General features: G+C 33.1%; 1 protein-coding gene across 6 annotated transcripts in view; it reads left to right on the top strand.

The window, feature by feature from the left end:
* Positions 1–14,751, top strand: part of LOC130895996 (ankyrin repeat and SAM domain-containing protein 1A-like) — an 87,350-nt gene that overhangs the window by 57,036 nt on the left and 15,563 nt on the right. For 5 of the 6 annotated variants that reach the window (XM_057803702.1, XM_057803703.1, XM_057803706.1 and 2 more), the window contains 5 exons: positions 8,345–8,597; positions 10,611–11,098; positions 11,177–11,554; positions 13,903–14,142; positions 14,346–14,498. In XM_057803702.1, coding sequence (XP_057659685.1) covers positions 8,345–8,597; positions 10,611–11,098; positions 11,177–11,554; positions 13,903–14,142; positions 14,346–14,498 — 1,512 coding nt within the window. The remainder of the gene's footprint in view (positions 1–8,344; positions 8,598–10,610; positions 11,099–11,176; positions 11,555–13,902; positions 14,143–14,345; positions 14,499–14,751) is intronic. The other variant, XM_057803708.1, reaches the window with a different exon arrangement.

Consider the following 14,751-nt stretch of genomic DNA (forward strand, 5'->3'; position numbering starts at 1 on the left):
AATATGATCGACTGTGATGGCAAAATAATCACTCAAAAGTATGTTCATTTGGAGAATTTTGACAATCGCATATTTCAATACTAAAATGGTAGACATAATACTTTTGGAATGGTACTTGGAGTACTTGATATGTTAAACAATATTACAAAATATTTTTGTATCTTTTCTAATTTCAGTTCAGTTGTTTACAGAGATATAACCACAAGTTGTTGTTTGTACCAAACAGGTTTTACAGTATTTTTAACTTACAACAATGCTTGTAACTAATTCAATTATCTAAACATTGAAATCCTTATTTTCATATTGGATAAAACATTAATTTAATTTCATCAAGTTTGATCTTCTAGATTTCTTTTTCCTAGCAATGACTTCATCAATTTCTTGCTCACTTTCATAGACTTATTAAAAATTTTATAGCAAATTTTGAGATCATCCACCGTGTCCAAAAAAAAAATTAATAATTCTAATTTGTATAAAATTTTATGTAAATTATACCTTGAAACATAAAGTCACTTAAATTATATTATAATTTTTGTTTCACTAATTTTTATAACTTGCCCATATTATACAAGTAAATAAATCATTCAATTACTAACATAATTTTTATTATTATTATTTTAATGAATTATTTTTAAAATGATAATAAAGATAATAAATATATTAATAACGGCGAAAATGTTTCTGATGTTATTAACATTATTTTAAAGAATGTTTTTGATACATTTTTGACTAAAAATTAATAAGCTGCCTATTACTAAGTTGGAATTTCTAGAACCGTTGGTGATATTCATACTGAACACACTGTTTGAACAAACACTCACAATCACACTGTCTGACACGCGTTTCGATAACCACGTTAGGTTATCGTCTTCAGAGACTGAAGTTAACCTCCGCCAGTTTATCCTCAGTCTCCGAAGACGATAACTTGTTTATCAAAAAGTCATAATGTCTGAAACTATTGGTGATATTCATACCGAACACACTGTTTAGACTATAAATACACCAATACTCACAATTACACAGTCTGATGCTCGTTTCGATAACCAAGTTATTATCCTCTTCAGAGGCTGAAGATAAACTCAGTTCTAACCTAACCAACACTCACAATTATATTGTCTGACGTGCGTTTCCATAACCAAGTTATCGTCTTCAGATACTGAGGGTAAACTGGCGGAGGTTAACTTCAGTCTTTGAAGACGATAACTTGGTTTTCGTAATGCGCTTCAGAATGTATGAAACCGTTGGTGATATTCACAATGAACACACTGTTTTCATTACCACCACACCAACACTCACAATTGCTCTGTCTGACGCTCGTTCCCATAACCAAGTTATCCTGAACTGAGTTTACCTTCGGTCTCTGAAGAGGATAACTTGGATATCGAAACGAGCGTCAGGCAGTGTAATTGTGAGTGTTGGTGTATTTACAGTGTAAGCAGGATGGACAGTGAGCTAACTTTTTCCATACTATGAAGATAATCAATAATTTTAACCGCGTTTTGAGTTCTAAACTCGACGTTTCGGATTTTCTTTAATGCCATTATCAAGAGATTTGATAGTTTTTTACATACACATAACATCAGGTACATTATATCGGCTTTGTCAATGCTATAGATATATGTATGTATGTGTTTTGTTAGCAAATTTTATTGTTTCATGTTTTTTTTTTGTTTGTTTAAGTGTTACTATATTATGTTGTTGTGTAATATTAAATAAAGCTTTATTGGCATCTTGGCATTTTATTTTTATTTCCTTTCTTCCTGCTAGTCAACCCCTTCTCTTTCAGTTAATTGGGATTTGCAATTTATTAACCGTTCAGTGCTTGGAATGAAATAAAGGCTGCAAATTTTTCTCAATTTATTTATTCAAAATTTGTTTATCAATTTTAAGTTTATTTCATTCATTTCACTGAATGTGTCACTAATTTGGTATTTTCTAATGGTTTATAAGATGCACTAGTTTGTACAGGTACGATGAAAAATATGTAAAAGATTTAATTACCTGGTGGGTAACTTAGAACAGCCGTTGGTCATATCTCAGGAACGGATTATGTTACAACTTCAAGGATTAAAAATTATACCAAAAGTTGCTCTGAGAAGCACGTGGAAATTTTTTTCAAAATTTTAGGTCTACTACTAGACCCTATATTTGAAAAAATAAAAATAAAAAAGCAAATTTTTACTAAATTTACCCAATTGAGTGCCACTTTATAAATTATAATCAAATTTTTCAACAAATTTCGCGCATTTTTCATTGTACTAGTTTCAGTCTATCTTTTCAAATAACATATGGGGGAGAGTGGGAATCTTGTTATGAAAAATGCCTATAAGTCCGGTTCTGCTAGCCGATTTTTATAAACTTGAGGTTATTTAGAAGAGCTTTCGTCCAGCAATACAAAATATGTAAATTTTGAACAAAATTTCATATATTGTGATCTTTCTTTAGCAGTGACAGATTTAGGCTTGCTGCCGCACTAGGCCGCTTTTGATGCTCCGCGACCTTCTTAATAAAATTGATTTAGATCTAAAATTTTTCTTTCAAAACATTTTTTTTTAAATACGTTGTAAACCTTGAAAAGATAAATAATATTTTATTTAATATCAATCAATTTGGAAACTATTTTCCTGGCTTTTGCCCGCGAAAAATGTCGAGTATATCATCATAAAAAATTTCTTGAGCTCGTTGAACTTCAGTAGACAGTAATACCAAAGCATTAAGTCTTGCTTGCTTCAAGTGTCTTAAGTGCTTGCTCGTAATAGTATATTACACAACGTGGCTCGTGCAAAATAGTATCTAGTGCGAAATACACTTTCCAACAAGTTGTGTGCACTATTTTTCCTACGACCACATAGAAAATCCTTCAAAAAACGCATTTTTTAAATAAAAAAGTCAATTAAACAGTATCACATATGTGTTGAAATGTATGTCAACACATGTGTTGAAAAGTATATAAACACATGTACTGAAAAGTTAAAATATCCTACAAAATATTTTTTATTTTGTAATAGTAGAGATGACAAAAACGAAAAGAATGGTTTTGAAATATTTTTTTAAACTTTAACTTGTTAGTAAAATCAAGAGTCATGAAGAATGTTTTCCTTCACTATGGACAATAAATTTTCATTCAACTACTTTATACATTACCCAGTACTAATAATAACACTTAATTTTAACGTTTAAATTATCTTGCAGACATTAGTATATATTTGAACACAAATTACAACAAACTTTCAATTTTTATTGTAAACACTAATATAACCTCAAATAATCATATTGTCTACTCCTTCAGTCTTCTTAAATTTGGCCTTTTCCCTTTCGGCATCCAGCCAGACTCATAATGTATATAAGAAAAAGAAGCATTTCAATACATGTATGATCGATCTATCATTTTCACAAGTGGTCGTAGGAAAATATTTTTTTACTATTTTTAGAGTGGGAAAGGATCTTTGTAGCCGGTAAACTAAAAAAAATTTGGATAAACATCTCGAAGACTTCGTGAAAGTAATATTTTTGTGCAGACCGTTTTTGCTAAGGAATCTTCCAGTTGATAATCGAAGTGCATATCCTCATTGCCTAACGTCTCTTATCAATATTTTCACTGAATAGTTTATTTATTAGTATTTAGTATCAGTATTTATTATTATTAGTAGGCAAGATTTTTCAACTATTTTAAATAAATCATTAAAAAATTGAAATTTTCCTTGTGCACTTTCACGCCCCGTTAATTGTACTCTCAGAATGTCTAGAATAAGAAAAAAATTGTACAAAAATTTATTTGTTCTTTCATTTACTCGTAAGCATCTTATTTTCTTTTCTGTTTTTTTTGCGATGATTATCATAACGATACTAATCATGGACTCCTGATACTGCTTTGACTTTTTCTTCGTATTCAGAAAGTCTCTGTCTCTCATTTTTGGGTAAAAACGCTAGTGCTAGGGCTTTGAAGTTTATAAATGTCCAAAGGACCATCAAATTAAGAAATGCTTGTTTTTTATGTGTTTAATTATAATCAAAAATATTTAATCAGTATTAACAAAAGCCGGTGCGAATGTCAATTGTCACTTGTCACTCATCTTCACAGAATACATAACATCAGGGTTATCCCACCTTGAAACACAGAGTATAATTGAGGTGCTCATAATCAAAATCCGCCAAGTCCATCTCAAGAAATTTTCGGAAAAGTTGAAAAACTGTCACAGATCAACCATAAGAAATTATTAATTTTTTTTCAAAATATCGATAAGTTTTATTCTCTAACAGAGACAATGTATGATCGAGATCCCCAGAATAGTTTCGTAAATATTTAGAAAAATTTAAAAACAAAATATCTGGACTTGTCGGATTTTGATACTACGATTGAGAATTGGCGAGATTTGAAAAAAAAAAATAAGCCTAGGCTGCAAAAGGTTTGAGCTATAAAAGCTATACTAATTATAATTTCAACTTTTTTGACACTTCAATTACGTATATGCTTAGTCAAACAAAATTATTAGTAAAAAATCTTAACTTGATTCTCGAATTATTACAAAAATTGCAAAAATTGTCGACAGCTTCTGTTACCGATTCAGCTACACATGATCTTACTTAATTCATGAAATGGGCGGCACAATCAGAATAATCTGTTAAAGGATTAATTGTTTTGATTCTTTTCTGAATATATACCTGATATATTACTAGCAACGATTGATCACGGCAGTTCATTATATCCGAACCATTATGTTCTAGAGATTTTAATAAGCATCTTCAATTTGAGAAGTTTTGGAAGTTTAGTAATTTCGAAACGCTTCGAACATTATTCGATAGAGACTATAATTGGTCTATTAAAAAATCAACATCCTACCCACAAATTAAGAAGTAAATTGATAAATTGAATTATAATACACCGTAGAAATTGTTAACTTAATTCAAAAAAAAACCTGGAATCAAAAGAAATATTTTGAAACAGAGAAAAAATTAGCACAGACGAAAGAAAGTTTCTTGGTGCAAATTTTGTTCTCTCCGAGTTAACTGTTTTTTCAGTGTATGGTCCACAGAAATTTTTTCATAAAAACGAATTTTCCATTTCACTTTTTTCAACAATTTTGCTGCCCTAAGGCCTGGGCCTTATGAGCCTAGGTGTAAATCCATCACTGCTCTTCAGTGGAGGCGCCAAGCATGAGCAAAGTGTGCGATAGACAAATAAATACTAATATTTATAATTGCATACGGCTTTATTGTTTTTCGAAATATTTTCCATTAATATCAATATACTTGTCGAGACATTTTCTTCATTCCTCATTGAGGTGATTTGAACAAATCAATTTCAGCTTCTTCAGTTGTAGAAAAACGTTGACCTCGCAATTTATTTTTGATCTACGGGAATAAGAGGAAATCATTGAGTTCCAAACAAGGACTATACAGCGGATGATCCATCAATTGGATGTTTTGACTTTTGACTAAAAACGTTATTGTTTGAATTAATGTGTGGGAGCTAGCATTGTCGTGGTGGAGAATGATTCGCCTTCTGAAATTGGTTTTTCTAATTTTTTCGAACACTTCTGGCAAACAAATGCTGATGTACCATACAAAATTGACCGTTCTACGTTGCTCTTATGGAACGATGGCGATATGTCCAACTATTCAACTTTTGTTGGATTTGGCTTATCTTGAAAGACCCATACAATCGATTGTTAGTTAGTTTTGGGTTCGTATGCATAGATCCATGCTTCGACGCCTGCAACGATCTTATAGACGTCTTCTGAAGCACCACGATTGATGTTTTTTTAGTGATTGTCAATTATGTGCTTTCCAACGCTAACAAATCTTTTTGACAGTCAAATTTCATGCAATATTGACTATATGCGAGTTAAAGTAATGCCCAAGTATATCTAAATCTCATGGTATGTCACATGACAATACTGTAATATCAGTTTACGCACGACATCCAGCAAAACACGGTGACTCGTGGTGGTGTTTCATCATCAGATGTCGAAGCGAGTTGTTCGGCACATTGCTGTTGGTTTAATTCACGTCTAAAGTCATAGAAAAGTACCTGTAAACATCTCAAATAGCACACGTTCTGAGTAAGTTCACCATTAAAAATGTCAAACTTTATGATGACCATGTCAGATTTAACTTATTCAAATTAGTGTTACCATATCGCAAATGTTTTAAAATTGTCCGAGGTAGGTTTGAAGTATCAAATCAAATTTTTAAAATCGCTTAACTGCTATGCTACACGACAGACAACACATCCTAAATAATTTGGGGCCTTTCAAGAAATATCTACAAGTTCATATTGTGAGCATTCATACATTCTTTCGGTCTCTCCAGCCCTGAATGTTTCTCTCTCTAAGGTCTTCTTCCATTGCTTCCCTACACCGTTCTTTTGGTCTACCTCTTTTCTTTATGCCCTTTTGGTACCTTCCATGCGATTAGTTTTAATAGCCTATCTTAGTTCATTCGTGACCTAGCTATTGTAATATTTTTGTCTTTATAAACGCGCTGATTGATGCATCATTGAAATTTCATGGTTGATCTTCTCACCCATCCTTACTCTGTCTGCTTTCCTCCAAAAGTTCTTAATATTTTTTCTCCCAGATATCCAATTTCTTTAGTTTTATCAGTCATATCCAAGTTTCACAGAGTGGTAGAACTTTCGTAGATCTAGATATCTCTTTCGAATTTATAAGACAATGTTGAGACCCATCCTAACATACAGAGTGCAAAGCCCATGTTGTAGCACGTCAGCAACAAAACGAATTTCTCAATTTCCTAAATAGAGTAAAGCTGCTGAAATCCTTTAATTTAACCAAGCTCTCGTAAAAAATGAATTTTTATTCTGTAAAAGTAATGTTGTTATTGATTAATTTTTACCCAGTGATCACTGATACCCCGAAACATAAATGATAACCTACATAAATTTGATTTGATTAAAACATTTTTTTCTACAATAATCATAAATTAATAGATAAAAACGTGGTATTCATATTTTCGTGAGTGTATCTAGTAACTATTTTCCACGACACTCCTTACGTTCAAAGCCATATCGGTTTACGTTTTTAATGACCGACTGTTAAAGCGACTGCTTGATGGTAAGCAGTCCGGTGAACTCTGTTCATAATGAGTCGAAACAGACATCTACCGGCGAGTTATAACGTTTACACCATTAAAAAATGAAAAGCGTGCCTCATGATTTCAATATCTTAGGCCACAATGAATTATTATACCATATCCATTTAAATTTAAAAGGATCAGCTGCTACAAAAGATTTATCCACTCCAACTTTATCAATTCTTCTTCTATTTCATATCCTTCCATTTTAGTGACCCCCGCAACTCATTGGAGGATAACTTTATACTGTTGTCTAGCTCATTTAACTTGTATTCTCAAACCACTATAGATGACATGCCGTTGGAACTCAAAACTCCAATGGTTTTTTGGCTACTGGACCTGATTGCAAATATTGCTGGGTGTATTGACCACACTTCCAGAGTGTATCATTGGCATTTATATCTATTTCTAATATGGTGTTTTGATCTTTGAAATTTTTCTTTGTTTCGTCCATAAGTTTGTGTCAGGTTTGATCCGTTTCTGAAGGAAGTCTTATCCAGAAATATGAATTCTTTGAACTAATATATAATTTTCCCTTTTTATTTCCAAAATCTAATCATATATTTTACAACGGCTCATTTTATTCTATAAATACAACGAATTTATGGAAAAGATATAATACACAGCTGACTACTACATCAACAAATAAAATTACACCGTCTGGTCCTTCGAGCCGTATATGAACCGACGATGTATGGAAACTAGAAACGGCCAACAGACAGTGTAATTGTGAGTGGTAGTAAACAATATCATGGTTATATTTATCATAATATCATAAAAAATATTTAAAATTTCTAGAAAGTAGGTTTTTATAATGAGGCTAATATACCAAAAAACCTACAGTTCCATTCAGAGAATTATTAACGACGATATGAACACTATTTAGTTAATATCAAAATTTTCATTTTCTAATCCACTTTTTTGTTATACGAGTCTGGCTAGAATAGAATTCGTGATAATTCGTTTTGATTTCAGGTTTCTTTTGATACAAAACAGTTTGAAATAACAGGTATAAATTAACGTTTCGACTTTTTCGGTCTTCAAACTGATTTTAAATCAAAAGAGACCTGAAATCAAGACGATTTATTAATATTAAATATATATAAAATTTTTTACGACCTAAAGAGCTAGAGCAATATTATTTTCGCTTCAAAGCATGGTATTCACAACCCCACAACAACATATAATGGCCTTTTTTATGTTTTTACATATAATTTTGCACTATCAAGCATGATTGTTATTTTTAATTCAGTGGAAAACACGGTCTGCAGTTGTAAAAAGGCATGCTAGTCTCCCAACTTTAACATTTACCATTTATAAAAAAAATCCTTCGTGGATCCACCAGGAATACAAAAGAAGATCCAAGGATATGGAGACAGAAACTGAAGATGAATATCTGTTAATCTACGATGGCTCTAGCGGCAGTTTTTCTAGCAGCGTTTCATTGTCTGACAGAAGTGTCGATAATATTTTAGAAGAATACAATTCGAAAGTTCCTTTCGCTGGTAAGTTGTTGTAACAGATTATTCAAACTATTTATTTCATATTAAAATTAATGATTAAACATTTAATTCGCCTCAAAGTAACTTACGGTATAAAAATGACATTTAAAAATTAAAAAAAAAATGTTGGTTTTTTCGAACTCTCTTTTTACATTAAAAAAAACAATGAAGACATGGTCATGCACACGAAATTGTCATAAGCTGGTTGAAGTTGGATCAAATTCTTACGTGCCTAAAAGTTGAGGTAGCTCACCATGAGTACTCGCTCTTTAGCACCGAGATTGGACACTTATGCGTTAATTTCGTGGATGGGAAGGGACAAATGTGGAGACATCGAGTGAAACGTTATCACCAAAGGAATTTCATAGGAGCTTTTTGGTATGGTGAAGGGTCAGTGATGGTATATGGTAGCATACATCTGAGAGCTCGTACGGAGCTAATGATCATGACTAATGAATTATTAACTTCATATGGATACATGGATGATAGAAATTTCAGAACTCCATCTCACGCATGATACGAGGGTTGCTATGGCAATACTGTTGTGAATATACCGAATCTAACATTGCCATGGTGAAGTTTGACATTTTTAACGTACTTAGAACTTATTGTCGTTCGAGTGCTATTTGAGTTATATACAACAATCGACTGTATGAGTTTTTCGTGACGAGGCAAATCCAACAAAAGTTGTTCGCGCAGGAAGCACTTAGAAGCAAATGATCGCCTGTTTTCCCGGAATAACTGGACATGTTGCCACTACGAGCAATGTAGAAGGTGAATTCTGAATGGTATACTAGCATTTGTTTGCCAGAAGTCTTCGAAAATATCAGAGAAACCAATCGCAATGCAAGTCTTATACATCAGTTCAAAAAAAACAATCATCGGATTAATATGTCAGTCAGATTGAAAAAATGCTTCGACAACTGATTCAAACGCATGCAAAAATGGATTGATCTCAATGGAGAATATTTTGGAAAACAATAAATCCGTCTGCAATTCTAAATATAAGTTTTTAATTGTCTATCTCAAATCTTACCCGAGAAGGAGGGTTGGATAGAAACTTTCAGCCCCTTATACTATCGAAGAGCCTAAATTGGCTTTGACGGAAGAGTTAGACAATTTACTCCAAAGTAATCCAAAGATATCGTGTACAAACTTCAATTAGAGTCCTCAGCGCCGATAGAATTTTACTTACAGTTTTTTGTTCAACATATTTACGCGCTGTGGACTTTTTCAATTCATTCAATATTTAGCAAATCCTATCTCTCCAATTTTTAATATTTCTTAGATGAAGGAATGCCTCCAGATTTTCGTAATCTTTGTGATGCTTAAACTTCGCTTATTAATAGTTCATGGTAACTTTCCAAAGAAGTTTCGATCTATTATATCAATCTTATTCAAACCAGGTTCAAAAATGTCTTGCATATCTTTCAAATTTCCATCGAATTGTGCAAATCACACAATATAAATTTTTGACCTTTGTCGTCAAACCTTGTTGTAAGATTCGTATATATTGGTTGAAAAAATTGACTTTTTCGCGTTTCCTTAATTATGTGATGTGAAGGTTATCATCGAGCATCCAAAGTATGTCTTCAATTCAAAAAATATCCATTTTAACGTGGAAAGTATAGTGCTCATTTTAATTAATTGATGGATGTAATATTAGAATCAAAAAATGCAAACATATTAAGTGAGGTTTTAAGTTTGAAAAAGGATTCATCGTGTGACTGCGGATTCACTCATAAACTTCTTTACAATAAATTCATTAGATTCTTTTATAAATTAGGGATCTTACGACTCATAAAGAAATAAACCGCTTTTAAATTTTGCGTGTGTGATCAATTTATACTCTTAGAGACAGTCCATTGGAACGTTATCAAATTGTTGAATTATATCTTTTTAATATAATTATTGTAGAAGATCTCAAAATTTCCACTGGAACTTGATTATCGTAGAAATTATTAATATAGATCGTGCGAAATCCCATTTCGTTTGTGAGAGTTCTAACCTTTTCAGGTCTAATCAAAGGTGCAGCAATTAAAGTTTTGGAAAACATCAATCCGAATACTCCAGTTGAACGCCCGAAGACCCTAAAAAAATTGAAACGTTTTTACGATAACACGAACGGAGATGGAATTAAAAGCGACAATGAGAAATCCTCGAGCTCAGAAAAGGAATTCGATAACAAGGAAAATAAAGAAAATAAGGAACAATACAAAGAGCGCGTATCTGCCTTGAGCCCTTTCGATGAACAGGAGGAATGGGCTAAAATCCAAGAGATAATGGCGTCCTTTGGCACTGGAATCGTACGTGAATCTGTTTTTGTGGCCGAATTAGAAAAGGAATTCCAGAGTAGGTTAATGACAATAAGCTGTTCACAACACAGTTTAGCTAATTCCTCGGGGGATAGTCCCACTACGGTAGAGAAGTGGCTACAGGGACTGGGGATGGGGGATTATGTCGGACTTTTCATGAGCAATGGATTCGATGATTTGAATTTCTTGGTAAGCTTGGTAATTGTAAATAAAATATTGATGAAATAATTGGTTTTCGTTAAATAGTCAATTATAATGTTTTTACAGAATGGTGTGATAGAAGAAAGCGACATCAAAGAAATGGGCATCACTAGCGAACTAGAACAACAACTTCTTTTAGATGCAATAAAAAGTTTACCAACAAAAATTACCGAAAATTCTTTGAACGTTTGCAATAATAATAACGAACAAAATTCTGTAAAATCTTGGTTAATTAAAATTAATTTGGAACAGTATTACGATACATTCGTTAAACATTTATATCACGATATGGAAAGAGTTAAGAGAATATGGGATGTAGAATTGTCGGCTGTACTTGATATAGAAAAAATTGGACACAGAAAAAGGATATTAGTCAGCGTGAGCAGCGGAGAACATATCATTGCTGGTCCTAAATTAGAAGCCATCACGGAGTTCAGTTCACTGGTACAGTTTCTATTCTATCATTTACTTACTATGTTATTTGTGCATAAACCCTGGTAATGACGAATTTTCCCTACATAAGTAATAATTTTCAACTGATTTGATTTAAAATATGTGTGTATTCCATAAAAACTTTCGAAAATGATAATATTTGGGAAAAAAGAAGAACTCTTGCGGGTGCTGCTTGGTTGCCTATGTAGAAGAGAATTTTCTAGCTGAAAACCTCACGGTCCAGATGGAATCCAGAATTCTGGCTTGAAAATGTTTCTTAGTTGACAAGCGTACTGGAAAATACCCGCACCGTGGATAGAGAAATACGCACCTGATACAAATACAACACAAATACAAATAGGCTTTCGATTCATCTTTCTAAACGTACTTTGTTTTAAACAATTATAACCAAATGGAATATTTGCTTTCTATTTGGGAATCGTGTTACTGTAAAGAGGGGAACATACTGAGCCCGCTTTGGTTCCTTAAATCTTTTATCTGGTCTTCCAAATTCCAATACCTCTGGCTACAGGGTTAATATAAAGCTGAGATACCACATTGAAAACAAAACAAATCTTCAGTCATTGATCAAAACATCCAAGATCTTTAGAAGCATTATACGCATGTTATCTGGGATGGCCAAAAGTGCTGTATTAAGTACCCAGGAATGCACGACTTAAAAAAGTTCAGTATCACGGGTCATGTACACGGTGGGTCGTGGACCAAGCACTCTATAATCGTCATCGGTTATCAGCGAATCAAAGAAGTTGAAAGGACAAACGAAATTGGTTACTACCCTGTTGATAAACACCGAGGTAATGCTAATAATAATTCTTTTGGGCGAAGAGAAACAGTTTAAAAAATTGTAGTGAATTACATTGGATCGAAAATTTACCACAACTTCCTTCGGAATATTTTGGTTTATAAATTCTTGCACGAACTTTCTACTTTACAACTATTTTCACTATTATTTTAACAGGTCTATAACTTAATTTGTGCTGTTTGATAAGAGATACCGTAACTTGTATATTATTACATCGTTCCAATATTCCGAACCTGCGTTGGAAAGCTACGGATATTGTACGTCTTTTCAGTATATGTCGTTAACAACAATAATTTTTTTTCACTCAAATATGTCGAACTTTGTTCCTGAAAAAGTGCTTTTGCTGGGAGTTCTTCTTCATTACTTTAATATGAAGAAAAATGCTGTCAAAAGTCATCGTATTTTGGTGGAAGTTTATGGCGAACATGCTCTAGCTGAGCGAACGTGCCAAAAGTGGCTTGCACGATTCAGAAGTGGTGATTTTGGCTTGGATGACGATTAACGTCCTGGACCTCCAGAAAAGTTTGAAGATGAAGAACTGGAAGCACTACTCAATGAAGATTATTGCCAAACACAAGAAGAGCTCGCAGAATCTTTGAGTGTCACTCAAGCAGCTATTTCAAAACGTTTAAAAGCAGCTGGATATATTCAAAAGCAAGGAAATTGGGTTCCATATGAACTGAACCCGAGAGACGTCGAAAGGCTGCTTTGCATGTCCGAAATGCTACTGATAATAAAAAATGGATCCATTATGACAACCCTAAGTGCAAAAAATCATATGTGAAATCCGGCAACCAGCCAATTCAACGGCAAAGTCTAATATCCATGGAGCGAAGGTAATGCTCTCTATTTGGTGGGATCAGAAGGGTGTGCTGTATTATGAACTGCTAAATCCGGGTGAAACCAACAATTAACCGTTTGAAGAGAGCAGTAGCCGTAAAACGCCCAGAATATGCGTCTAGATACGAGGCAATAATTTTCCATTATGACAACTCCCGGCCCCACGTTGCTATTCCGGTTAAGAACTATTTGGAAAATAGCGGATGGGAAATTTTTCCTCACCCGCCTTATAGCCCAGATCTTGCCCCTTCTGACTACCATTTGTTCCGGTCGATGCAGAACACCCTCACGGGATTACGGCTCACATTAGAGCAATATATCAAAAATTGGCTTGATTTATTCTTGGCTGCCAATCCGACGCAATTCTTTTGAGATGGGATCCACAAATTGCCAGAAAGATGGTAAAAAGTCATAGCTTCAGATGAGCAATACTTTGAATAATACTATTGTACATTTTTTCTTAAATAAACGTTCAAATTTTGAAAAAAAAAACGCTCGAATTAAGTTATAGAATGATATTTAATTCTTTTTTGCCCAATAGAATTTCAAAAAGGTTCACAATAAAAGCATTCCATGGGGTAATTTCTTTGTTATACTGATAATTTGTGTATTGGGTTTATTTCATTTGAAACTGTTTAGATTATTCCGTTAATGTCCAAATTGTCTTTATATATTACGTGATAATTTCGATTTTCAGAAAAGTAGTCAACCTCTACCCGAACTTCCGTCACCTTCAACCTATTCAGTGAATAGTAATACAGGAACTATTCGACATCGGCATAAAAAATCTAGACCGGCACCACAACCACCGGTTAAAAGGGAGCAGGAGAAGAAATCGCCGACAGAAATTTACGTCGGCGGCAATAATTCCATAAAATCACAATGGAGGCATCAACCGATTCTTCTTATTACGGGTTTTGTTAAGTATACTGCCAATGTAAGTAGTAGTTTATTTTTTTTTCTATGAACAATTAACATTTAGTGAAGTTGAAGTAATCACACAGTGGTCTATATAATCAACCAGGCGTTGAATTGAATTTCCATGAAAATTTGGTTTAGAAATGATACGACAAGAAATGAAAATGAAAAATAGCTAAAAATTTGTTTGATAGACAGTATAAGATAAAATTTTTATTGCAGTATTTAGGTTCAACATTGATAAAGGAATTTAAAGGTACAGAATCTACGAAAAACTCAATACAAACTGTGATAAATTCCAAAGATCATCCCAGCGAAGAAATATGCCTTTCGGTTTCATACAAGGGTGTTAAATTCATCAACCCAACAGCAAAGGTAACTAGTTTTTGTTGTATTTATAAGCATTTCGGTCAACATTGAGAAAATATTTCAATTAGTTTTTAGTATTTTATTAATATTGACAGCCAAATGCAATATTGAGAGAATACGAGTGGAACTAATGTCCAAATATGCCTCAATTTCATAATATGCCACATGACGATACTGCATTATCATTTTACGCACAGCATCGATGTTTTCTGGTTGCTCGAGATAGTGTTACATCATCAAAAGTCGAAGCGAATTCATC

Source organism: Diorhabda carinulata, chromosome 6 (assembly GCF_026250575.1).
Source record: "Diorhabda carinulata isolate Delta chromosome 6, icDioCari1.1, whole genome shotgun sequence".
NCBI lineage: Eukaryota > Metazoa > Arthropoda > Insecta > Coleoptera > Chrysomelidae > Diorhabda > Diorhabda carinulata.